This window comes from Coturnix japonica, unplaced genomic scaffold (genome assembly GCF_054131305.1).
Source record: "Coturnix japonica strain WE unplaced genomic scaffold, WE-NBRP24 Scf044, whole genome shotgun sequence".
NCBI lineage: Eukaryota > Metazoa > Chordata > Aves > Galliformes > Phasianidae > Coturnix > Coturnix japonica.
Genome location: NW_028188947.1, coordinates 1,091,466 through 1,117,185, shown reverse-complemented (window position 1 = coordinate 1,117,185; position 25,720 = coordinate 1,091,466). Strand labels below are relative to the sequence as shown.

The window sequence follows — 25,720 nt, the reverse complement described above, 5'->3', positions numbered from 1 at the left end:
AAGGGAAAAGCAGCAGTGAAAGGGAAAAGCGGCAGTGAAAGGGAAAAGCGGCAGTGAATGGGAAAAGCAGCAGTGAAAGGGAAAAGCAAGACTAAAAGACAACAGGGAAGTGAAGGTGACTCTTGTGCAGATGTCATGGTTTTGTAATTTTCATTAAAAACCAGTGAAGACTAATGTGGCCTCATAGCGCTCAATGGAGTCCCAGGGGAGATAGTGGGAATGAATAGGGGTTCACATCTGTATGCCCCGAGGCTGGTGCTCGCCTCTCTGACTGTGGCTTTAGGCTCCAGAGTTGATGTTGGCTTCCCTTACTGTGGCTTTATGGCCCAGGGCCAGTGCCGGCCTCATGGGCTGGGGCTTCTGCCAGCTGGATACAGCTGCTGGCTGAACTGGCCAGGATGGAGCCTTCCCTGTGCAGCCTCCCATGTGCATATCCACCCCAAGAATGGAAGTCTTCCTTCTATGCGTACCCCATTCCACCACAATGAGGAAACCAAACCATTTAGGCACCTGAAATGCTTCTGCTCCTGCAGTCTGGCAGAAAGCAATGCCCTCTGTCTCATGCCATCTCTGCACAAACTGGAAAGGAATGGGGAGACATATGTCAGATCCAATGGGACAGGACTTCACTGGCTGCAGTTTAATAGCAAATCACCCCAGCTCTTGTTGCCCTCTATTGCTGGGTACCCCTTGCCCCTGGCCACTGGATTTCCCCGCATGCATCCTTCCTTGGAGCTAAGTGTGCCTTTCCCAGCAGCAAGCAGCGAGCTGGAGTCAGCACCAAACCCAAAACCTCCTTGTGCCTTTCCCAGTCCTTCTTTCACACATCGTCTTTTAGTTTCAGAAAATATGGCCAGACCCCAACGAAACAAGAGCTCTAAAACAAAGCAGCTGCTTTATTTTCCTCCTCCCCTTTCCTCATCTACACCCCGCAGAAAGACCATTTGCCAAGTAAGGGATGCAGCGATCAGGTGTATGAGGGGCAAAGCGAATCAAGCTTAATTTCAAAGGCTTGTCTCTTCCACGTGACTTCCCTGAGGTCTGATACAATCGTACAGCCATAGAAAGTGCAGTGCTAAAGGTGTGAAGTTAAGGGATCATCACTGTCACGATAAAAGTCATAGCATGGAAGATTTAGCGATGGCATGCTGACTAGAAGGAAAAAACAACACTTACCTTGGAGCTTGTTCATTTTCCCTCCTATCATTGGATATCTTATCATCATCTACGTAGCTCTGAGGTTGGCCAAAGCCTGTTGCCATGAGCTTTGCTAAACGCAACAGTGCTGTGGCTCAGAGGTATTACACCGGCACATAGCATAGGAGAACTCCATAACCCAAGTGTCAAGGGAAGAAGAAAGGGGAACTGTTACAATTAATTACGTTCACTAAATTGGTAATTGTAGGCTTCTTGTCACACACTACTGCCTACAGCAAAACAGCACAGATGTTGACAACTGTGATTTCTGCATACAAGCAACCACTCGAGGCTGAGCACACTCTCCTGTCTCTTTGCCATGCCTAGGAAGACCCAGAAGAGCTCAGTGTTCTCTTGCTGTTAGTTTACATCCTCCAAGCACTTCCAAAGGCACGCTGCTCTGTAGAAAAAGCTGAGCTGCCCAGAAAGTTTGTGCAGGAAGAAGGCAGCAGTGTCAGTGCACGTCATCCTGGGGGATCTGAAAGCATTTGTGAAGAGAACAGGGAAAGAAGAGGGAAGAGAGCAAAACCAACAGGCACTAGCACTGCTGCCCACAGGGGGCGGGGCTTGAGGCAGGGCCTGTGCCAGAGGGGGGCCTGGCACAGTTAGGGCCAGCTCAGGGCCCAGAGCAGAGGGGGAGCAGGCAGAGGCAGGGCCTTGGGGCCCAGGATGGAGGAGGACCAGGCACAGCTGGGGCCAGCTCAGGGCCCAGAGCAGAGGGGGACCAGGCACAGCTGAGGCCACTGCAGGGCCCAGGTGAGAGGGGAACCCAGCACAGTCGGGGCTGCTTTGGGGCCTGGGCCGGAAGGGGGCCCGGCACAGCCAGGGCCTATCCCCCTTTTTTGCACATATGAAATGCTCCCAGCTGTGCTGCACAGCAGAACATCTTTCAATGGAGATGAAAGCCTGTGAAATGAAAGAATCCTTTCTTATTTCTTTCACATTTGTGTTTGTTGACTGCAGTTCCAACCAGGTGGACTCGCAGTGTCTTGCAAGTGCCACCTGGAAGCAGGTACAGACTGGAGACACAGCACCCTCAATGTCCAGGTGAGTAACAGCAGCCAAGGAGGCCTTTGGGCTCTGCAGGGTCCAAGTGTGGAGCATTACACACAGGAACAGCTGAGTATAAAGACAGTGGCAGAGCTGCAGAGCTTGCCATAGTAGAGAGCCACAGTGGCTCAGCTCATTTCCCACAGTAACGCAGGAAATAAGAGCCATGAGGGAAATGCAGATGCCTTCTGCCCCCATCAGAGGGGAGGAATGAGCTGCACTTCCACAGAGACATTCCTCTCACAGCCACTCACACCTCAGGTGTGGAGGGACGAGCTGGGGCTGCTGGTGGCAGCTGTGGAACACTGCCATCTGTGGTGCTCCATCCTACCCTGGAGGGGCATGTAGAGCTGAGGACCTTTGTCACTGCACAAATGACTGCAAGCAGAGATGTAGCAGAGGGAACATAAAGCATTTAATAACTTATACAAAGCAATGAGTAATAGAAATGACAGTATTTCCAACCAAATATCCCCCATCCTAGCAGTTGTATCTGATCTCTACAATCCCACCCAAACAATTTCCCAGCCCCCTACAATTCCTCCTCACTATCCCACCCCTGAATTTCCCTCCCCCAATTCCCACACAGTAATTGCCCACACTAATTACCAGTATGCAGGGCATAGAGAACACCTGTTCCTTGTGTGCAGACACCTGGAAAAAAAAGAAGTGGCAGGGAACTGGAGGTCTGTAGCAGGTTGTGGAGGCTCTGCATAGAACGTAACCCCAGACCACAACCCCATCAGCTGCTGGAGCAGCATCATCCCTGTCATTGGGGGATGTTGCCAGTGGTGGATAGGGACACAGGGAGAAGCCACACCTTGGTGTAGCTCTGATCTGCTCATGTCCAGTCCAATCCTCTATAGCACTTTCCATCTTCTGTCCTTTGTTCTTAACCGTATCCTTCCTTCTCTTCTGCTCTTTTCCTTTCTTTTAGGTGTCTTACCTGTATCTGCTTTTCCCCTCTTCTGTTCTTTTACTGCTCTGGTCAGCCTCCAGTGTCTGCACCGCAACTCTAGGTTTTGGGATGGAGAAAGGTACACAGGGCATAGGTTTGTACAAGAAAAGCTCTCTAGCTGTGCCCAACAGATGACAAAAAGGAGTCCTCAGGACCACAAAGGCAGCTTGTTTCTCCAAAGGCCACAGCGTAAGCTCGTGTAACTGGGAAGGACTCTGTTATACATCTCCTAAAAGTGCCTTTGAATGAATAATTTTCTGGTCTTGTTTCCAATTGTTGCTCAGAGGAAATGAGGTTTTTATCCTTGTATCTTTGCAGGAAGACAGAGAGGATGGAACCTGTCTGGTGAAATGCTCAGGTGCTGTTTCCTTCCTTGCACCAACAGCCTGTTTGTGTCCACACGATGCCAGTTGTCCTCCTGACAGTTTCTACCGGTCCTTCTCCGAGTCCTTCTGCTAAGCACTGCTATTTCTGTATCCTCGGGGCCCTATTAGGACTAAAAAGAGGAGCGGATAACAGATGGAAGGATCTGGCCTTCTGCTGGGTGATAGCCGCCTGCATGTCCTGTTCTTGCTTTCTCTTTTCCTCAGGTGGCATTGTGCTTCCCAAGGAGCATATGGACCTTTTAGATGGGAGTGCGCAGCAAGGAACACATGGGGTCTCATCTTCCTCCCTGCTCTACATCTGAGTGAGGGACACTGTGACCTGCTCAGGAGGCAAGATGTCATGTCAGGGAGGTGTGTTTGTGTGTTTTCCTTTTTTTTTTTTTTTTATATTTCTTTGTATTGCTCATTTGCAAGAGATTGTGAATTCTCCTGGTTCAAACTGCAGTTGGCTTAATCAAATGTGTAAGAAATATATAAGGGCTGCTGAGGCCAGGCTGGAGTTGCGTTTCTTTATGAACTGGGGTGTTGCTGCAGATGCACTTATCTCCTGTTTTGTCTCTTTTGTGGCTGTTCAAGAATATTAGATTGTGCTATGTCAGTGTTTGTTGCCATCCTTCTTTCTCTTCTCTGTCTTGCAGGTCAGCTCGTGCTGGAAGTTGATGGTATCACTGTATGAATGGAGGTCAGTTTAGGAGCAGCTGCTGATGGAAGGAATCAAAACCAAGCTAATAAATGGAAGCATCTCCTGGTAAGGTGTCAGAGGTGGCAGTAATGATGTCTGTCATCGTTAAAACCAGAGGGCAGGCTCATCCGAGTGCTTGCTGACTGATACTTCGGAGTATCTCGTTCTCCAGCTGAACGATAAAGCTAAACATGCTGAGCCGTTACAGCTTGTGCTGAAGTTGTGAATGTGCTCCCAGATGTTTCCTTTAGTGGTAAATCATGTTCTGGCACTGTGGTAGCCCTATCTCTGTCATGATCTGGAGCACCGTGTCTTGTTGCGAGCCTTGTGTGCCTGTTTCCATGAACTTTGCTTTCTTTCTCTCTTCAGAGTAAGGGCAGGGTGCTTCCTTGCTTTTGGTGGATTCATCCAGGAGGCTGTTAGAAGGCCAAATGCAATGTTCATTACATGGAGGGACAGGATGGGAATGGACTGTCGTTGCCACCAGGCAAAAGTGAGTTTCTTATGTCATGAATGATATAATTTTGATTGCTGTGCCTACCTGCCTGCTCCCTGTGCTTGTTCCTTTTACCTTTCAGTGCTTCTTTTCCCTTGCTTTGATGCTTTTCCCTTTCAGGGCTCCTTTTCTCTTTCAGTATTGCCTTTGCCCTTTATGTACTCCTTTTCCCTATCAGTGTTACTTTATGCTGTTCCTTTCCCTTTCGGGGCTCCTTTTCCCTTTCAAGGCTGCTTTTCCCTTTCAGGGCTGCTTTTCTTTATCAGTTCTCCTTTTCCCTCTCACGGCTCCTTTTCCATTTCAGGGCTCATTTTCTTTATCAGTTCTGCTTCTCACTTTCACGGCTCCTTCTCCCTTTCAGTGCTGCATTTTCTTGTTCCTTTTCCCTTTCAGTGCTGCTTTTCTGTGCTCCTTTTCCCTTTCACTGCCGCTTTTCCCTTTCACTGCTGCTTTTCCCTTTTAGTCTTGCTTTTCCCTTAGTCTTGCCTTTCCCTTTTAGTCTTGCCTTTCCCTTTTAGTCTTGCTTTTTCCTTCCATTGCTGCTTTTCCCTTTCCCTGCTGCTTTTACCTTTTAGTCTTGCTTTTCCCTTTCACTGCTGCTTTTCCCTTTCACTGCTGCTTTTCACTTTTACTCTTGCTTTTCCCTTTTAGTCTTGCTTTTCCCTTTTATTCTTGGTTTTCCCTAATAGTCTTGCCTTTCTCATTTAGTGTTGCTTTTCCCTTTTAGTGTCGCTTTTCCCTTTTAGTCTTGCTTTTCCCTTTTACTCCTGCTTTTCCCTTTCACTGCTGATTTCCCTTTTAGTATTGCCTTTCTTTTTACTGCTGCTTTTACCTTTCACTGCTGCTTTTCCCTTTCACTGCTGCTTTTCCCTTTCAGTCTTGCTTTTCCCTTTCACCGCTGCTTTTACCTTTTAGTCTTTTTTCCCTTTCACTGCTGCTTTTCTGTTTCACTGCTGCTTTTGCCTTTCACTGCTGCTTTTCCCTTTTAGTCTTGCTTTTCCCTTTTACTCCTGCTTTTCCCTTTCACTGCTGCATTTCCCTTTCACTGCTGCTTTTCCCTTTTGGTATTGCTTTTCCCTTTTAGTCTTGCTTTTCCCTTTGATTCTTGCTTTTCCCTAATAGTCTTGCTTTTCTCTTTTAGTCGTGCTTTTCCCTTTTAGTCTTGCTTTTCCCTTTAGTCTTGCTTTTCCCTTTTAGTCCTGCTTTTCCCTTTCACTGCTGCTTTTCCATTTCACTGCTGCTTTTCCCTTTCACTGCTGCTTTTCCCTTTCACTGCTGCTTTTCCCTTTCACTGCTGCTTTTCCCTTTTAGTCTTGCTTTTCCCTTTTAGTCTTGCTTTTCCCTTTTAGACTTGCTTTTTTCTTTTAGTCTTGCTTTTCCCTTTTATTCTTGCTTTTCACTTTTATACTTGCTTTTCCCTTTTAGTCTTGCCTTTCCCTTTTAGTCCTGCTTTTCCCTTTCACTGCTGCTCTTCCCTTTCACTGCTGCTCTTCCCTTTCACTGCTGATTTTCCATTCCATTGCTGCTTTTCCCTTTTAGTCTTGCTTTTTCCTTTCCCTGCTGCTTTTCCCTTTCACTGCTGCTTTTCACTTTCACTGCTGCTCTTCCCTTTCCCTGCTGCTCTTCCCTTTCCCTGCTGCTCTTCCCTTTCCTGCTGCTCTTCCCTTTCCCTGCTGCTCTTCCCTTTCCTGCTGCTCTTCCCTTTCCCTGCTGCTCTTCCCTTTCCCTGCTGCTCTTCCCTTTCCCTGCTGCTCTTCCCTTTCACTGCTGCCCTTCCCTTTCACTGCTGTTCTTCCCATTCACTGATGCTCTTCCCTTTCACTGCTGCTTTTCCCTTTCACTGCTGCTTTTCCCTTTCATTGCTGCTTTTCCCTTTCACTGCTTCTTTTTTCTTTTAGTCTTGCTTGTCCCTTTCACTGTTGCTTTTTCCTTTCATTGCTGCTTTTCCCTTTCACTGCTTCTTTTCCTTTTCACTGCTGCTTTTCACTTTCACTGCTGCTTTTCTCTTTCACTGCTGCTTTTCCCTTTTATTCTTGCTTTTCCCTTTTAGTCTTGCTTTTCCCTTTTAGTCTTGCCTTTCCCTTTTACTCTTGCCTTTCCCTTTTAGTCTTGCCTTTCCCTTTTAGTCTTGCTTTTCCCATTCACTGCTGCTTTTCCATTTCCCTTTCTGATGCTTTTCTCTTTCACTGCTGATTTTCCCTTTCACTGCTGCTTTTCCCTTTTAGTCTTGCTTTTCCTTTTTAGTCTTGCTTTTCCCTTTTAATCTTGCTTTTCCCTTTTAGTCTTGATTTTCCCTTTCTGTGCTGGTTTTCCCTTTCACTACTGCTTTACCCTTTCACTGCTGCTTTTCCCTTTCACTGCTGCTTTTCCCTTTCACTGCTGCTTTTCCCTTTCACTGCTGCTTTTCCCTTTCACTGCTGCTTTTACCTTTACCTTCTGCTTTTCCCTTCCACTGCTTCTTTTCCTTTTCACTGCTGCTTTTCCCTTTCACTGCTGCTTTTCCCTTTTGTTCTTACCTTTCCCTTTTAGTCTTGCCTTTCCCTTTTAGTCTTGCCTTTCCCTTTTAGCCTTGCCTTTCCCTTTTAATCTTGCCTTTCCCTTTTAGTCTAGCCTTTCCCTTTCAATGCTGCTTTTCCCTTTCCCTTCTGCTTTTCCCTTTCACTGCTGCTTTTCCCTTTCACTGCTGCTTTTCCCTTTCACTGCTGCTTTTACCTTTACCTTCTGCTTTTCCCTTTCACTGCTGCTTTTCCATTTCACTGCTGCTTTTCCCTTTCACTGCTGCTTTTCCCTTTCACTGCTGCTTTTCCCTTTCACTGCTGCTTTTCCCTTTTAGTCTTGCTTTTCCCTTTTAGTCTTGCTTTTCCCTTTTAGACTTGCTTTTTTCTTTTAGTCTTGCTTTTCCCTTTTATTCTTGCTTTTCACTTTTATACTTGCTTTTCCCTTTTAGTCTTGCCTTTCTCTTTTAGTCTTGCTTTTCCCTCTCACTGCTGCTCTTCCCTTTCGCTGCTGCTTTTCCCTTTCGCTGCTGCTTTTCCCTTTTGCTGCTGCTTTTCCCTTTCGCTGCTGCTTTTCCTTTTCACTGCTGCTTTTCCCTTATAGTCTTGCCTTTCCCTTTTAATTTTTCCTTTCCCTTTTTGTCTTGCTTTTCCCTTTCACTGCTGCTTTTCACATTCACTGCTGCTTTTCCTTTTCACTGCTTCTTTTCCCTTTCACTGCTGCTTTTTCTTTTTAGTCTTGATTTTCCCTTTTATTCTTGCTTTCCCCTTTTAGTCTTGCCTTTCTCTTTTAGTCTTGCTTTTCCCTTTCACTGCTGCTTTTCCCTTTTAGTCAATCTTTTCACTTTCACTGCTGCTTTTCCTTTTTAGTCTTGCTTTTCCCTGTCACTGTTGCTTTTCCCTTTCAGTCTTGCTTTTTCCATTCAGTCTTGCTTTTCCGTATCAGTCTTGCTTTTCCCTTTCACTGCTGCTTTTCCCTTTCACTGCTGCTTTTCCCTTTTAGTCTTGCTTTTCCCTTTTAGTCTTTCTTTTTTCTCTTTGTCTTGCTTTTCCCTTTTATTTTTGCTTTTCACTTTTATTCTTGCTTTTCACTTTTAGTCTTGCCTTTCCCTTTTAGTCTTGCCTTTCCCTTTTAATCTTGCTTTTCCCTTTCACTGCTGCTTTTCCCTTTCAGTCTTGCTTTTCCCTTACAGTCTTGCTTTTCCCTTTCACTGCTGCTTTTCCCTTTCACTGCTGCTTTTCCCATTCACTGCTGCTTTTCCCTTAAATCTTGCTTTTCCCTTTCAGTCTTGCCTTTCCATTTCAGTCTTGCTTTTCCATTTCACTGCTACTTTTCGTTTTCACTGCCGCTTTTGTCTTGCTTTTCCCTTTTAGTCTTGCTTTTCCCATTCAGTCTGCTTTTCCATATCAGTCTTGCTTTTTCCCTTTCACTGCTGCTTTTCCCTTTCAGTCTTGCTTTTCCCTTTCACTGCTGCTTTTCCCATTCACTGCTGCTTTTCCCTTTCACTGCTGCTTTTCCATTTCACTGCTGCTTTTCCATTTCAGTCTTGCTTTTCCCTTTCACTGCTGCTTTTCCCTTTCACTGCTGCTTTTCCCTTTCACTGCTGCTTTTCCCTTTCACTGCTGCTTTTCCCTTTCACTGCTGCTTTTCCCTTTCACTGCTGCTTTTCCATTTCACTGCTGCTTTTCCATTTCACTGCTGCTTTTCCCTTTCACTGCTGCTTTTCCCTTTTGTTCTTGCTTTTCCCTTTTAGTCTTGCTTTTCCATTTCACTTCTGCTTTTCCTCTTTCATTGCTGCTTTTCCCTTTTAGTCTTGCTTTTCTCTTTTCACTGCTGCTTTTTCCTTTCAGTCTTGCTTTTCCCTTTTACTCTTGCTTTTTCCTTTTAGTCTTTCTTTTCCCTTTCAGTCTTGCTTTTCCCTTTCAATCTTGCTTTTCCCTATCAGTCTTGCTTTTCCCTTTCACTGCTGCTTTTCCCTTTCACTGCTGTATTTCCCTTTCACTGCTGCCTTTCCCTTTTAGTCTTGCTTTTCCGTTTCACTGCTGCTTTTCCATTTCAGTCTTGCTTTTCCCTTTCACTGCTGCTTTTCCCTTTCTCTGCTGCTTTTCCCTTTCACTGCTGCTTTTCCCTTTCACTGCTGCTTTTTCCTTTTTGTCTTGCTTTTCCCTTTTAGTCTTGCCTTTCCCTTTTAGTCATGCTTTTCCCTTTCACTGCTGCTTTTCCCTTTCACTGCTGCTTTTTCCTTTTTGTCTTGCTTTTCCCTTTTAGTCTTGCCTTTCCCTTTTAGTCATGCTTTTCCCTTTCACTTCTGCTTTTCCCTTTCACTGCTACTTTTCCCTTTCCCTGCTGCTTTTCCATTTCACTGCTGATTTTCCCTTTCACTGCTGATTTTCCCTTTTAGTCTTGCTTTTCCCTTTCACTGCTTCTTGTCCGTTTCACTGCTGCTTTTCCCCTTCAGTCTTGCTTTTCCCTTTAGTCTTGCTTTTCCCTTTCACTGCTGCTTTTCCCTTTCTCTGCTGCTTTCCCCTTTTAGTCTTGCTTTTCCCTTTTAGTCTTGCTTTTTTCTTTTAGTCTTGCTTTTCCCTTTTATTCTTGCTTTTCCCTTTTATTCTTGCTTTTCCCCTTAGGTCTTGCTTTTCCATTTTAGTCTTGCTTTTCCATTTTAGTCTTGCTTTTCCCTTTCAGTCTTTCTTTTCCCTGTAACTGCCGCTTTTCCCTTTCTCTGCTGCTTTTCCCTTTCACTGCTGCTTTTCCCATTCACTGCTGCTTTTCCCTTTAATCTTGCTTTTCCCTTTCAGTCTTGCCTTTCCATTTCAGTCTTGCTTTTCCATTTCACTGCTACTTTTCGTTTTCACTGCCGCTTTTGTCTTGCTTTTCCCTTTTAGTCTTGCTTTTCCCATTCAGTCTGCTTTTCCATATCAGTCTTGCTTTTTCCCTTTCACTGCTGCTTTTCCCTTTCAGTCTTGCTTTTCCCTTTCACTGCTGCTTTTCCCATTCACTGCTGCTTTTCCCTTTCACTGCTGCTTTTCCCTTTCACTGCTGCTTTTCCCTTTCACTGCTGCTTTTCCATTTCACTGCTGCTTTTCCATTTCAGTCTTGCTTTTCCCTTTCACTGCTGCTTTTCCCTTTCACTGCTGCTTTTCCCTTTCACTGCTGCTTTTCCCTTTCACTGCTGCTTTTCCATTTCACTGCTGCTTTTCCCATTTATTCTTGCTTTTCCCTTTTAGTCTTGCTTTTCCATTTCACTTCTGCTTTTCCTCTTTCATTGCTGCTTTTCCCTTTTAGTCTTGCTTTTCTCTTTTCACTGCTGCTTTTCCCTTTCAGTCTTGCTTTTCCCTTTTACTCTTGCTTTTTCCTTTTAGTCTTTCTTTTCCCTTTCAGTCTTGCTTTTCCCTTTCAATCTTGCTTTTCCCTATCAGTCTTGCTTTTCCCTTTCACTGCTGCTTTTCCCTTTCACTGCTGTATTTCCCTTTCACTGCTGCCTTTCCCTTTTAGTCTTGCTTTTCCGTTTCACTGCTGCTTTTCCATTTCAGTCTTGCTTTTCCATTTCACTGATGCTTTTCCCTTTCTCTGCTGCTTTTCCCTTTCACTGCTGATTTTCCCTTTTAGTCTTGCTTTTCCCTTTCACTGCTTCTTGTCCGTTTCACTGCTGCTTTTCCCCTTCAGTCTTGCTTTTCCCTTTAGTCTTGCTTTTCCCTTTCACTGCTGCTTTTCCCTTTCTCTGCTGCTTTCCCCTTTTAGTCTTGCTTTTCCCTTTTATTCTTGCTTTTCCCTTTTATTCTTGCTTTTCACTTTTGGTCTTGCTTTTCCATTTTAGTCTTGCTTTTCCATTTTAGTCTTGCTTTTCCATTTTAGTCTTGCTTTTCCCTTTCAGTCTTTCTTTTCCCTGTAACTGCCGCTTTTCCCTTTCTCTGCTGCTTTTTTCTTTCACTGCTGCTTTTCCCTTTCACTGCTGCTTTTCCATTCACTGCTGCTTTTCCATTTCACTGCTGATTTTCTCTTTCACTACTTATTTTCCCTTTCACTGCTGATTTTCCCTTTTAGTCTTGCTTTTCCCTTTCACTGCTGCTTTTCCCTTTTAGTCTTGCTTTTCCCTTTCACTGCTCCTTTTACCATTTAGTCTTCCTTTCCTCTTTCACTGCTGATTTTCCCTTTTACTGCTGCTTTTCCCTTTTTATTCTTGCTTTTCCCTTTCACTTCTGCTTTTCCCTTTTTATTCTTGCTTTTCCCTGTCACTGCTGCTTTTCCATTTTAGTCTTTCTTTTCTTTTTCAATGCTGCTTTTCCCTTTTAGTCTTGCTTTTCCGTTTCACTGCTGCTTTTCCCCTTCAGTCTTGCTTTTCACTTTCAGTCTTGCTTTTCCCTTTTTGCACTTGCTCAGTGTAAGCACTGAGATGAGGCCAACCCCCAGCTCACTACATCCTCCCTTCAGGAAATTCTAGAGAATTGTGGCACAGGACATTCTGACTGTTAGACTGTTATAATCCCTGCAGTGAAACCACAGTTGAATGCTCTTTTTTTCTGAGCGCAGTGTACTGTGCAGGTGTATCTCAGCATCTGCTGAGCGTGGTTACTGCTCTTTGTGTGACTCTTTGTCATGCTGAACATCAGCATGAATGTCTTCAGCTATTTCCATGCATTTTACTTACCTGTTGAATCCTGTCTTACAGTAAGGGCCTATCGCAGGATTCAGGAACTTCAGCAACTTCTGGAAATTTCCTACAGCAACTACAGACAGCTGGGAGGAATAACTGAGGAGGAGAGGAAGATGAAAAAAGAGGAAAAGGAGTTTAAGAAGTAAGGCCAACATTATAATGTGTTCCATTTTAGTGCATTTTTTAAGGGTACTTTACACTCAGATTGCTTTGGCCATTCTGCCTTTTTCACTTAGTGAATTTAGCCAGGCTTAAAAGAAAAGGACTTCAGGCCATTTGTGGGCTCCTGCCATGAGGATCAACACTGCAGTACAACACAAATGACTGATGGCTCCATTCTTCTTGTGCTTGTGCAGGATGACAGCCTGCACAAGAAGACATCCCTAACTCTACCTCTGCCTGTCAAACATTTGGCTATGTGCTGTTCTTAGTCACTGTAGATGAACATGTCCTTAACGTGCTTGGGCCTCCTCAAACCCATGTCACAAGTGATGTGCAATTAGTGGAGGCCAGAGAGCATCATCTCTAGGTCCATCCCTAGGACCTTCTGAAACTGAAGTAGTGGTTCTCAGGTGGTCAGTTGCTGTTATATATAGGTATAGATCAGAATTAGGTCTCAGCTAAGCAGTTTCGGGAATTTAATAGTTAATTTAATAGCCACTGTGAATGTGACTGATGTGACCTGTGCAACTGGCTCAACCAGTGCTTCAGCTTCCTTTTAGAAGTGTCATGCAGTCTCTCATTTGATTGTTCCAAATCACTTCGGAAAGTGTGCACAGGAGCCAGCTGCTGCTGGGGGCGGAGCTGGGTTTCGTCCCATCCGGAGCCCGGCGCTGGTTCGCTGCGCAGGGAGACGTCTCCATCTCGCGGTCAGAAGAGTCGAGCACAGCTGACTCTATGGTAGTCAAAGCAGTCGACGCAGGAGCTTTTACAAAGGGTCCCGAGCCAGGAGTACGCTGCATTTGAGCTGTTTTCTGCTCTCACTAGCCTGCTCCTTAAAACACTCTTGGAGCGGACTGGGCACGGCTGGCTGTTCTTGATGCTGTTTGTCCCCTTTGTGTTTTGCAGGACCGTGAGGGAGCTGGAGGCTCAGCTGGAATCCGAGCGAGTCAGGAGGGAAAACCTGGAGAGCCAGCTGGATGGCTGCCGAGCCGAGATCGGCCGCCTCAGGGAGAGCCGGGATAGAGCCCGCAGCCCTGCTGCTCTGCCTCCGGTTAGTGGGATGGATGGCAGCCCTGCTGCTTTGCCTCTGGTTAGTGGGATGGATGGCAGCCCTGCTGCTCTGCCTCCGGTTAGTGGGATGGATGGCAGCCCTGCTGCTCTGCCTCCGGTTAGTGGGATGGATGGCAGCCCTGCTGCTCTGCCTCCGGTTAGTGGGATGGATGGCAGCCCTGCTGCTCTGCCTCCGGTTAGTGGGATAGATGGCAGCCCTGCTGCTCTGCCTCCGGTTAGTGGGATGGATGGCAGCCCTGCTGCTTGATCTCGCTAAGATTGTGAGGTGTGGTGCAAGGAAATTCTGGAGTGAGTATGTTAACAGCTTTCAGCTTGGGACACTGAAGTGAGCTGCAGCCTTTGCTACATTCTGAACTGAGAGGTTATCAGTTTGTCCTGGACAGAGAATATGAATTCTCTGTATTTAGAAAAGGGAGTGAAATGGTCCTTGAATGCTTCCATGGTGACTGGCTGCTGGCTGTTCATCTTGCTGGGTAGCTGATGCCCAGTTCAGACTGGACTGGGGACTTTAGGAGTTGTCCCCCCATTCCCCAGCTGCCACAGGTCATAGCAGCTACCACGCATATTGCAGGATCACTCTTTTGCATCAGAACTCTCCTTCAGAATGGGTTTATTCTCCCCCCTTTTGTCCCAGGCTGGAAATAGAGTTAGTGGAGGCCTGTATTACAGCATTGCTGTGTGCAGTGGCTGAATTCAACAACTGGTCTCATGTCATCTTAATTATCAAACCCACTGACAGCAAAGCAGGTGCAGATAGGTTGACTTACTTAGAAAACAGAACTAATTCTTCTGCCTGTTGGAATAAGGAGTGAAGAAAGACAGTGCTTACTGCGTGCATTCTTTTTCTCTTCTTTATCCAGGATTAAGTCTTCTTTGCTATCTGTACTCCCTTCCACACCATGTCTTTCAAAAAATGCTATGTTGCTTGCATCCAGTTCTTCATCACTAGAGTTACCATCTCCAGTTCTTTGGGTCAAAAGTTCCACAGCTGCTAGCTGGGCAAATCTGCACAGAGAACAGTTAACCTACACTGATATAACCCTGTAACCTATAAGCACACAGCCATGCCCCCCACATGAGATAGAAACTCTAAAACACTTTGTGTTCCTGTCCAGAGGACAGTGTTTCAGGATCTGAGGAAGCATTAGTGCACAAACCATGAGCAGCAATCTCCTTTCCACAGCGCTCTGCCTCACTGAAATCTTATTACAGCGACTCCCACTTCAGAAACATGTTTTGCTTTGTAGGATTTCTTAACTGAATCTCATCAGCAACTACATTACTTTTATCAAATAAAAATCAACCAGCCTTCTCTAGCTCCCATTTGCTCTGTACAGCTGGAGCACACAGGCTCGCAATTTTCCTTTTGCAGATCCAATAGTTTTCATCTTTCATGCCTGACCTTGCTCAAAATAAATAAGTAAAAAATAAACGTTCAGACTTTTACAGCTACGATGTGGCTTTGCTTATCAGTGTAGTTCAAGGACTTGATTAGTTCTTGTTTCATCACCAAAAATCAGGAGTAATTACAACAAAGCTGACTTGATATTTAAATAGTAAAATAAATGTTGAACAAAAGAGCTGTGGCATGTACTGCTACCTCTTGGCTACGTCCTTTGGAGTCTCTCCAGCATCATCTGTAATGTCACAGTCAGCCCCCATTTCAATCAACCACTGCAAGCAATGGATATGCCTTTGTCCTGCAGCTGGGGGAAGAAAGGTAAACACAAGTCAGCCATGTACAGCAGCGTTTTGAACTTCCTACTTCCCCTTTCTGTCATGGTTTAACATGACATAATTTGGGTTCATTAAGACCACAAAGGAGAGATGCTATTTCAGAGAATATGTGAGTATATTGATTTTTAGGGAATATCACACGGAGTGGGTTTGAACCTTTTTCTGGTCCCTGAAATGTACGTGCAACTCTTTCTGTACGTGAGCTTTCTGTACTAAATGTTCTCAGTCCCATGCATCAGCACGGCTACTGCCCACACTGCATGGTCCCCAGTAATGATGTCTCACATATGGAAGATTGTCCTTGGCATGTCTGTCTGAAACCAGCGAGCCTTTTTCTTAAGGTAAAACAGATCTGCCTCTGACAGCACCCCATTGGGAGATGTGTCAGACTAAAACAAGGAAATGTACTGATAATCAGCCATAAAAGTTCTCCGTAACGGAAACACTGGAGGTGAAGTTTGGGGGTGAAACAATTGTTGGCTAGAAACTATCCAAGAAAAGGTAGTGGGAAGAAATGTGAAGGAATGTAAAGTTTTTCTCTACATGTTTTAAAAAATTCTGCCATTTTTTCTCTGAGCAAAACGAATTATGGGAAATTGTGTTAAAAGTATATTACAGGAATACCTCTATCTTTTCTTTGCCATTTCTATTTGGATACAAATTGTTTTCTTTTTAAAACAAACTGTTAATAGCAGGACTAGGGGAAATGGTTTTAAGTTAAAAGAGGGAAGATTTAGGTTGGATGTTAGGGGGAAGTTCTTCACTAGGAGAGTGGTTAGGGCCTGGAACAGGCTGCCCAGTGAGGTTGTGGATGCCCCGTCCTTGGAGGTGTTCAAGACCAGGTTGGACAGGGCCCTAGGCAACCTGATCTAGTAAAGGTGTATGTTTGGTGGCCCTGCCAGGCAGGGGGGTTGGAATTACATGATCCTTGAGGTCCCTTCCAACCCGGGTCATTCTGTGATTCTGTGATTCTGTGATTCTGTGTTCTATCTTGACTTCAGCTTGGTTATTTTGTTGTTAAAGTGACCCCTGCATATGCATATGTCATTAAATGTTTTTCAAGGTTGCTCCTTCAGGCCTTCAGAAAATGAGATGCTGGTTTTCATTAAGTTTATCTAATGAGCAGCCAGTTGAAAATTTAAGTAAAGAAGCCAGCAATAAACAGTAAAAAGCTCAAATACTGATCATAATTACTTACCTTTGTGCATGAGAGTGGATCCCTTATCATCCCGCTCATTAATATTGATTGCTCCACAACTCACTAATCTTCTGAGTTCTAACAAGTCCCCTCTGAAAGCAGCGTCATGAGCTGGGAAATCTAAAACTGAAAATGAAATGCATGTTTCTGAGCAGATGCCAGTAATTCCACAAAACCTGCTCATATTTGTCTCAATTTGCATCTTTGATAACAACTCACTCACAGGCATTCCATAGCAAGGTTAATGCACCTTTAATTAGCTAAAATGCAGCTGCATATCTAGGATTGTTCATCACAGACTTGACTAAACTTCACTTGGTTACGTCTACAGGCATCTTATACAGCTGAGTGATTAATTTCACAAATCTGAACTAAGAAGTATACCTTTATTTTATAGCTAATGTTTATTACTGGCGGTAACAGTAGTCATCTACCTATTCAGATTTCCATAGTCTAAACAAATACATAAACTATACTACTTCTCCCCCTCTACTCAGCTCTTGTGAGGCCCCATCTGCAGTACTGCATCCAGACCTGGGGTCCCCAGTACAGGAAGGACATGGAGCTCTTGGTGCGGGTCCAGAGGACGGCCACTAAGATGATCAGAGGGCTGGAGCATCTGTCCTATGAGGAAAGGTTGAGGGAACTGGGCTTGTTTAGATTGGAAAAGAGAAGGCTCAGGGGAGACCTTGTTGTGGCCTTCCAGTCCTTGAAAGGAGCATATAAACTGGAGGGGAAATGGCTGTTTATGAGGGTGGACAGTGATAGGACAAAGGGGAATGGTTTTAAACTGAGGCAGGGCAGATTTAGGTTAGATATTAGGAGGATATTTTTCACACAGAGGGTGGTGACGCACTGAACAGGTTGCCCAAGGAGGCTGTGGATGCCCCATCCCTGCAGGCATTCAAGGCCAGGCTGGATGTGGCTCTGGGCAGCCTGGTCCGGTGGCTGGTGACCCTGCACATAGCAGTGGGGTTGAAACTGGATGATCACTGCAGTCCTTTTCAATCCAGGCCATTCTATGATTCTACGATTCTTGTTTAAAAACTATTCATGCAGGCCATTTGATTTTTCTGGTTATTTTTTATAGGTGGAGCGTGTTAGTGTTTATACCTGTAAGCACAATGACAAAAGACTAGCAGATAGGGAAATCATGTGTCTGGGAATAGTAGAGAGGTGAAGGTGCAGTGCTCATATCCTTGTTCTGTTCAGTGTCCTCCTCTGAAACCTCACCACCCTCGTGTCCTTTGCTATGCTGACTGCAGTAGTATTCCTGGTTAGCAAGTAACCTTAATTTCAGTGGGATCTTTCCAGGCTAAGCAGTTATTGAGGATCATGAACAGGCAAATCTGCAAACTCATTGATTCTGGATCTCTGCTGGAGTCTAGGCAGAACATGGGCAACTTGGTACAACAACTCATATTGCAACACAATGTGAGAAGCTTTATTCTGATTATTGTAAATACTATTTATGAAGTTGAGCAGAGTATCCCAGTCTAGCTGTCAGTAAGAGCCACAAGCATCCTAAGCAACAGTCATACCTTACAATAGCAATATATAAAGGTTATAGTTCTGCTCATACAAGATTTCAGAATCGAGTGCTTCATAGAATTACTATGTCTATTTTAACAGTAAATTTTAATCAACTTTTAAGATTTGATACCTACTCACCTTCCTGTGTCTCTGGATGCTCCCCCTCTTTTTCCACACTGTCAATATATTGCAGAATATTGTCTTTATAGAACCTCTCAGCCAAGTCCCTTGGAGTCTCTCCATGGTCATTCCTTGCTTTTAAAGTGTGCATAACACTGGCCATTTTACTGACCAGGAACTTAAAGCAATGCAGGTGTCCTTCCACTGCTGCCAAATGAGCTATGGAACAAGGGGAAACCAAGTATGTTAGAGCAGGGTATTGCTGACCACCAGGAAGGCAGTGTTTCCACCAACTGTTAGATCTAGTGTCCAACACTGCACAGTGGGAGGGAGCAGGCAGCTGGATACGGAATGCTCAGCTCCTATCCAGGACAGAGTTCAGCTATAGGCAAAGGAGGTAAAAGAAAGCTGTCAAAAACAGGATCTGAAAAGAAAATGCCCTGTCAGAGCTGACTGCAGCCAACACATCATGACACTGCCAAGAGACCCCAGAGCAACAACTAGGGATGCACTGGTGGGGTCTTCTGTTTCCCATGGAATGTTTACTCCTTAGCAGCTGTGATCTGGCCTCTCTCTCCTAGATAAGACAACAGAGGGATTGAAAGAGGAGTCTTTGGTTAGGAGTTAGGGCACCTGTTTCAGTCCCACATCCATTGCACCACTCCCAACAAACTGCATCACACCTCTGCAGCTCCATTACTTCACCTTATAAAATGACAGTGACATTCACTTTATTGGGAAGAGCTTTGGAGGTACGTCCCCTGATATTCCCATTAATATGTAGATGTATTCAATGCACTTCTATTACAATTTTAACATTTACAGTTGTGGAGAGTTGTGTGAGCAGGAGCTGTTCTGACCCAGCGCAGCACTGACTGCTTCCCTATATGGCAGAAGTGCTCCCTCCCCTGTCCTTTAGGCTACTCTGAGCTTTAGTTATTCAACACCAGTAGAGTGCCGGGCCTGTAGCAAAGTAAGAGGTACAAAATATATGTTTGTTATTATGTAATAAATCATAGTCTCCAGTCCCATCAATGGGAAGAAGTTGCAAAATAAACACAGTTATTATGCAACGTATTATCACCCCATGTATTAACATAATATAGATTATCACCCCACGTATTAACTCAGTATGCATTATCACTCCATCAAAATGCTCTGACTGACATTCTGTGGGCAAAAGAGTTATGTATTTCTGATTATCTTCATAGTTGCTAATGATGTATCCAGGACAAGTCCCCTAAGCTAACTTCTGGCACATCACAGAATCACAGAATCACAGAATTATCAAGGTTGGAAAAGACCTAGAAGATCATCTAGTCCAACCATTACCAATACTTCCTGGCTAAATCATATTCCTCAGCACAACATCCAAACATTCCTTGAACACTCCCATGGTTGGTGACTCCACCACCTCCCTGGGCAGTGCATTCCAATGCCTCATCACCCTTTCCGAGAAAGTAATACTTCCTAATGTCCAGCCTGAACCTCCCCTGGCGCAGCTTAAAACCATTCCCTCTAGTTCTATCACTGATTACACAAGAGAAGAGGCCAACCCCCAGCTCACTACAACCCCCCTTCAGGAAGTTAAAGAGAGCAATAAGGTCTCCCCTGAGCCTCCTCTTCTCCAGGCTGAACATGCAAAAGTTGCAGTGTTACAATTCTTGAGCTTTAGGAGCATAGATTTGCAACCTCAGTAAATTCCTGTCAGTACTTTCAGATTAAATTATAGCACTGGCCAGCTAATCTTGAAGCTGAATTATATAAAGATGATTTAAATTGACAGTGGTATGTAGAGCACAGCACTTCTGTTAATCTTTTATTAACAGTGTTACAATGCATTTTCTTTCTTCTGGATGATAACAGAAGCAAGTGCAAACTGAGCTACCTTCTATGTTGTCACCAGAGCACCTAGCATCATGATTCTTTATTGCCTGAGCCACTACACCAGATGTCCTGCTGGGATGTAAGAGCCCCAGGTCCTTTAACAAAGCCTGGGTTTGCAGAACAGAACATAGACATCAGTTTTCTGGGTAAATGGCACTCGGCAGAGGATAAAATATTTTAAAATGGATTTAAAGAATAAATCTAAACCTGCAAACAAGTTATAGAGGTAAGAAAATAGGCTATTTAGAACAAATAATATGACAAACCTTAAGAAGGCAAATGTTAAAGGGGAAACGATGTAACAAGAATAAAGGGTTGAAAGACAGCATTCACCTTACAGAGTAATTTGAGGCAGTAGCGTGGTAAGCAAAGGGACAGTGGAGAAACTATGAAGGGCAAGAAACAAAGAGTGCTCATTTTTTGTGCTAAAGTGGCTACACACAGGATTTTGAAGAGAGTACAGACTATAGATAACACAGAAATACTGGTATGCCATAAATCAAGATGGAGAAATCAGAGGTAAATAAGAACAAGGGTTTTACCAAGCCAGTTAAGAAGTAGTTGGATGCAAAAGCTTGCATATGAACATGCCAGAATCTGATCACACTGGCACAGCTGTTCAAGCTTGGCATACATTCAAAAAGGAGCAGATAGCAGCAGAACCTGCCTGCTGCCCCACCTGCCCTTCTCCTCCTATGATCTCCATTGGCACAGGCACAGGGAATGCCCACCTACACAGCACTCAGTCAGGCTGTGCCTGCTTCTGATGTGAGTTATGCCAGCTCCCAGGAGCTCTGAGCCTTGCCAGCAGCAGTGGGAGCTGAACAGGATACTGCTGCCAACCAACAAGTACTTTGGGATTTATGTATTCCCCCATCATTATAAAAATAGAATAACGAGGTTGATAGCATGGAACAAATCATACAGTCATCGGTTAGGTTTGGAAAGGACTTTAGAGACCATCCATGGGCAGGGAGGCAGTGATGCTTCCCACTAGACCAGGCTGCCCAAAATGCCACCTGACCTGGCCTTGAACAGCTCCAGAGACTTGGAATCACAGAATGACATGTTCAGTTGGAAGGGACCTCAAAGATCACCCAGTTCCTACCTCCTGCCATGGGCTGCCTGCCCCCCAACAACTCAGGCTGCCCAGGGTCCATCCAACCTGACCCTGAGAACCTCCAGGGACGGGGCACCCACAGCTCTCTGGGCAGCCATGCCAGGGCCTCAGCACCCTGTGAGTAAAGAATTTATTCCTACCATTTAATCTCCTTTTTTAGTTTTAAGTGGTTCCCTTCTGTCCTACCAAACCATTATCTATTGTCCTATCAGTGCTGCTGGTGTGTTTTATATATGATGTGCTAGAGTTATCACATCCACAACAAGGGCTGAAAAACCAAATGATTATTCCTGACATACCTGGAAGGTTTCCATCAGTATCCACATCACCTATGCATGCTCCCCATCTAACAAGAAGCTGCAAACAGCCCAAGCGACCATGAAAAGCAGCATAATGAACAGGCTTCCAGTCATTCCTGTCTGCTGCGTTTACATTCTAAAACAAAAGCTGCAGGTTAGTTTATGAAGCTTAGACATGAGACATTCTATAAATAAGCATCAACAGTTCATTGTGCTACTTTATTTAAACAAAATCAAATATTTCTCCAAATTCAAGCCACGAAAGCGGCATAAGACGTATTTCTCACAGGTTCGTGGCTTCATTGAAATAAAACACACATAAAAGTTGTGTTTTCAGACATCTACCACCATTTAGTCGTTATATAATACACAACTGGATTTTTTTAACATCTTACGATTAAAAAAATGCAAATTTACACTACAAATAAATTCACAGCGTCACCAATGAGAATGTACCAACAGAGGTTAATCTATAGTCCCAAACCTCAGTTAGTGAGGGGTTTGGTATGGAAAAGGATACCAGACTCTGGCTCTGCATTAGGGAATTGCAGGTAGAAGGCTCTCACCGCTCCACTTCGCAGTATGGTTTGCAATGTGTACGACTGCCCATGGGCTGCACCCGCGGTCATCTCGAGCTTCTAGGTTTGCTCCATTTATTAACAAAGCCTACAAGAAATGCAAAGCTCACAGGCTGAAAGAGCAAACACTGTCTCACAGGGTGACTTGAGATGGTCAGCTGGGTTCCTCTGATAAATCTGATAGCACAGAGGGAACAAACGAGTGCAGTCATTTTACCAGTGACTTGGTTTCAGCTGTAAAGACACAGAGCCAGCTCCAGTAGGAACACTTTCAGTTGATCTTCATGAGGAAGTGTCCAAACCAAAGGCCTGCCTTCCTTTTGCTGGAGAGTGAATATCTCTACATACCTGCACGCAAGCATCCTGCCCACAGATTGCCGCAAGGTGAGCTGCTGTCCAGCCTCTGACTGTCACACGTGTCACATCAGCTCCATGCCAGAGCAACCAGTGAAGGCACTGCGCAACCAAAAACAAGCTCTTATTCATTTAATAAACTCTTATTCCATAACAATTCTTATAACTCATCTGAGGCAAATGCTAACTATAAATCAACAGTAGATGTTACATTTCAAACAGTGTTAGGAAATGACATGGTCTCAAGGCTTCATCCAAGGGCACAAAAAGCACAACCAACCTACTAATTGCAATGACTTGCAGTGTGCCTTCTTTATCTTACAATTCCATACTTAAAATGCAGACTGTGAGAGCGTTCATGTGGCATGAGGTAAAAACACTGGGGAAAAATGGTGCAAAGATGCTCATTTGAAGTCCAGCTAAAATGAACAGCAGGAAAGATGCCATGAATCAAATGTAAAGCCTCAGTTCATTTATTAGGCTTTCTTGAGTATATGTAATCCCATCTCTCCTCTCACCCATCACAGATTATTTTAACTTTATTCACCTTTTTTTCAGCAGGTGTTATTGCTTTCCATGGAAAGCTTAAAGAACAATTAAGAAAATAATAAACTACAAAACTAGTTAAAGCTTTTTGTTACACATCATTACTATTTACTGTCTTCTTTTAGGCTAGTCTCCAGCTCTCTTTCCTTTGGGACTTCATTTTTTATACGGTTATTTACAGCCTTGCTGTTTCAAAGTAAGATCGCTATAAACATTGCACAAGGAGGCTGTAACAGGAAGGTGAATGTGCTGAATGCAGCAGCTCAGTCCTTCTGGAAATCAAATCATTTCTGCATCAACAGTCAGTGTTCTTGCTTATGAAAATGAACTGTATTTGAACTGTTTCTGTAGAGAATGAGGCATGGGACAGAACACTGGGAAATGAACAAACATTTTTGTGTCACTTCTCGCTTGGCTCAGTCACTTTCAGAATATTAAACATATCCTTATGGATTTTCCAAGTGTTCTGAGTGAAGGGGAAAACACAAGGACAAAAGAAGGTAATGAGGCTAGAAGGGGAGACCAGAAGGCACACCTTGTTTGGTGTTAGAAAAGCTCTGATTTTGTAAAATCTGAGGACACTGATTACATAAACTGCCTGGGGCTTCAGAAAGGTAAAATGTAGTCCTAACAAACTGCACATCTTTCCTTAGTGAATACCTTAAATCAGAAAAAAAGAGCAGGCAGAGATTATAGATCTAGCTTGATCAAAGCTAGCAATGTTGTGTTCAGCCTCTCCCCAGAGGAAAACGTTAACCCATAAAACCTTGCTGTGTCCAAACACTAACATAAACAGGGGAGGCATGGCTGTTTTCAAGGGTAGATATTTTTAGGACAAGGGGGGATGAATTTAAACTGAGACAGGGGAGGTTTAGGTTAGAGATTAGAGGGAAGTTTTTCACACAGAGGGTGGTGACAGGTTGCCCAAGGAGGCTGTGGATGCCCCATCCCTGCAGGCATTCAAGGCCAGGCTGGATGTGACTCTGGGCAGCCTGGTCTGGTTGTTGCCAACCCTGCAGGTGGCTGAAACTGGATGATCATTGTGGTCCTTTTCAACCCAGGTTATTCTATGATTTTATGATTTTACCTCCAGGCTTCCAGAGTGTGCAGCACAGTGCAATGGTGTGAACTTGTGGACTAAATCCACCTCGTCGATAGAGGCTCCACGTTTTATCATTAATGCAAGCTGTTCTACATCACCAGCTTTCACTGCCTCATGTACACTGGTGTAAGTTTGCTTCTTCCTGACATCTAGTGAGGGATAATAAAAGCATTAGCCAGCTCAGTCACATTTCAGAGAGATGAAAGAAGTGATGAATCAAATAAGCATCAGGGTGACAGTTTATAAGAACCAGACAATAGTGTAACCTATGAGAGGGTAACTTGTATCAGCACAAGTCTTTAGCCCTTTGTGTTTCCCAGAAGCAAACCAATATTCAAGAACCTGAAAGAGCCACGTCCCCTGCAGCCACAGATAAAGAACAGGACAGCAGAGAAACTCCATCTATGTATACAGATGCTGGATCAAGTCCAACCCAATGCTGGCTCTCTTCCTAAACTGTTTCATCAATCACGCCTTCAGGTGTTCAGCCATTGCTCCTCAGGGGCTCTGCATGGCCACACTCCTTACTGCCACCCAAGGACACGGCACACCAAGGGCCCTTCGCTAAGTAGGCAAACCTTGCTAATAGGACATAAGGTCATGCAGATGCTCTTGACTGAGCTGAACCTATCAGTTAAAGCTGCTACATAAAAGCAATGCTTTATACAATGTGTTAGTCATCCTGCTCTGTTCTGCTGCTATACCCATAGCACTGCTCTGGCACAGGTTACTTTGTTAGAAACCTAGTATTTTTCTCCCACCAAAGTCAATAGTGTTTTCGTGGACTTCAGTGGCTCAGAATCAAACTCTGAATGTAGACACAGCGTGGTCCAAAAAAAAAAACAAAACCATCACCAGGCCATGGGATCAAATAGTCTGTATTTTCCTTCAGGCCTAGTTACTGTTTGACACTGTAACTGTAAACAATGGGAGCTGGATATCTAAATCCTCTTGCAACATTTTGGCATTTTGCCTATATTTGCCAATAAAAATAAGTGATGTAAGTAGTTCTAATGGCTGGGATGGCTAACTTGAGATAGCTAAGCATATGAGTAAGCCAAAACAATTGATAATCACCTTCTGGAGTAGTCATCATTCTGGAACCAAAACGCACCAACACTCTTTGATTAAATTTCAGGCTCTAAGAAGTCTTGAAGAGGCAGGTTGTTGTTCTGCAAGTCAAGCATACACAGAAATATTGGTCTTAAGTTATTAGAGCCTCAGTTTTCCTGCCCGTGGAGAAGAAATTGAGGCAACAGTTCAAATAGTTATAAATGTGAGATCAAAAATGTTAAAGCATATCAATGAGTTGCTGCTCAAAGGTGCCTGGCGTACATAAAAGCAGAAATTATGATGAAAACAGCTGACGTTGTTTACCAGTACTTATACCTGTTCCCATGTAGTCTGTAGCATGAAAGTAATGCTTGGCCAGATTCAGCACTGCCACAGAGAGGAAAAGAGGGGGTTAAACTGTTTCATTAAGCAAAGCTGAGTGTTGTATCACACCCTGGTGTACCATCACTTCACTCCCACTCCCCCCAGCGCCAGGCTGTACCACTGCCCTGCACAGAGGCAGCAAAACAGTGCATGAACCAACACCAGCTGCAACTCAGAACAGCTCATGTTGGAAGGGACCTCCTGGGGTCCATGTTTTTAAATAGAACTTAAGTACATGCAGCATTCTCGTGTTGTGTTTTCTAAACAAAGCATCACTAGGACCTGATTTTCCCCCAAGGGAGAGACTTCTCACGATGCCAGGTGAGGGTTACAGACTTCAGCACGGTGATGCAGGCTGACATCAGAAGCATATCTAGCCAACCAGACTGCTTGCCAGAGCACAAATGTGCTTAACACCACGTACCAGTGCAATGGGTTCAAGGTAATATTTACTGTTTTTTAATCCAGAACAATTTTGCCCTCTTTTTTCTTCCAGAAGGGGCAATGAACTACAGCTGTGTGCAGGTGGGTGCCAAGCTGCAGCCCCATGGCTCAGGCACCACGAGCACAGCTGGGACTGGAGTTTAATGAACAGCTGTTAACACAAACTCCCTACAAAACACAACCAGTTTTGAGAGCAAGTGATATTTTCCATAA

The 25,720-nt window shown here is 44.4% G+C and overlaps 2 protein-coding genes across 8 annotated transcripts; one reads left to right on the top strand and one right to left on the bottom strand.

Moving 5' to 3' along the window:
* The first annotated feature begins 1,824 nt into the window (after positions 1-1,824).
* Positions 1,825-25,306, top strand: LOC146752535 (ankyrin repeat domain-containing protein 42-like). Of its 7 annotated transcripts, none has more exons than XM_085531703.1 (7): positions 2,169-2,244; positions 3,524-3,563; positions 3,796-3,942; positions 4,230-4,339; positions 4,643-4,766; positions 11,935-12,061; positions 12,988-14,689. In XM_085531703.1, exons 5-7 carry the CDS (start codon positions 4,721-4,723, stop codon positions 13,397-13,399), a joined length of 585 nt encoding a protein of 194 aa, XP_085387829.1. In that variant the 5' UTR covers positions 2,169-2,244; positions 3,524-3,563; positions 3,796-3,942; positions 4,230-4,339; positions 4,643-4,720; the 3' UTR covers positions 13,400-14,689. The 7 variants fall into 7 exon arrangements, 6 of the variants coding, with proteins under 6 accessions (XP_085387832.1, XP_085387831.1, XP_085387828.1 ...); XR_014940552.1 differs by lacking the exon at positions 2,169-2,244 and adding exons at positions 23,618-23,752; positions 24,765-25,306 and having other exon boundaries at positions 2,272-3,942; positions 12,988-13,132; XM_085531706.1 differs by lacking the exons at positions 2,169-2,244; positions 3,524-3,563 and adding an exon at positions 1,825-1,953.
* LOC146752536 (ankyrin repeat domain-containing protein 42-like) lies at positions 15,587-21,893 on the bottom strand. The gene is made up of 4 exons (XM_085531708.1): positions 21,613-21,893; positions 21,047-21,182; positions 17,759-17,959; positions 15,587-16,213 (listed from the first exon to the last, which is right to left on the bottom strand). The coding sequence occupies exons 1-4, from the start codon at positions 21,673-21,675 to the stop codon at positions 16,080-16,082; spliced, it is 534 nt and encodes a 177-aa protein (XP_085387834.1). The 5' UTR covers positions 21,676-21,893; the 3' UTR covers positions 15,587-16,079.
* Positions 25,307-25,720: the final 414 nt, after the last annotated feature.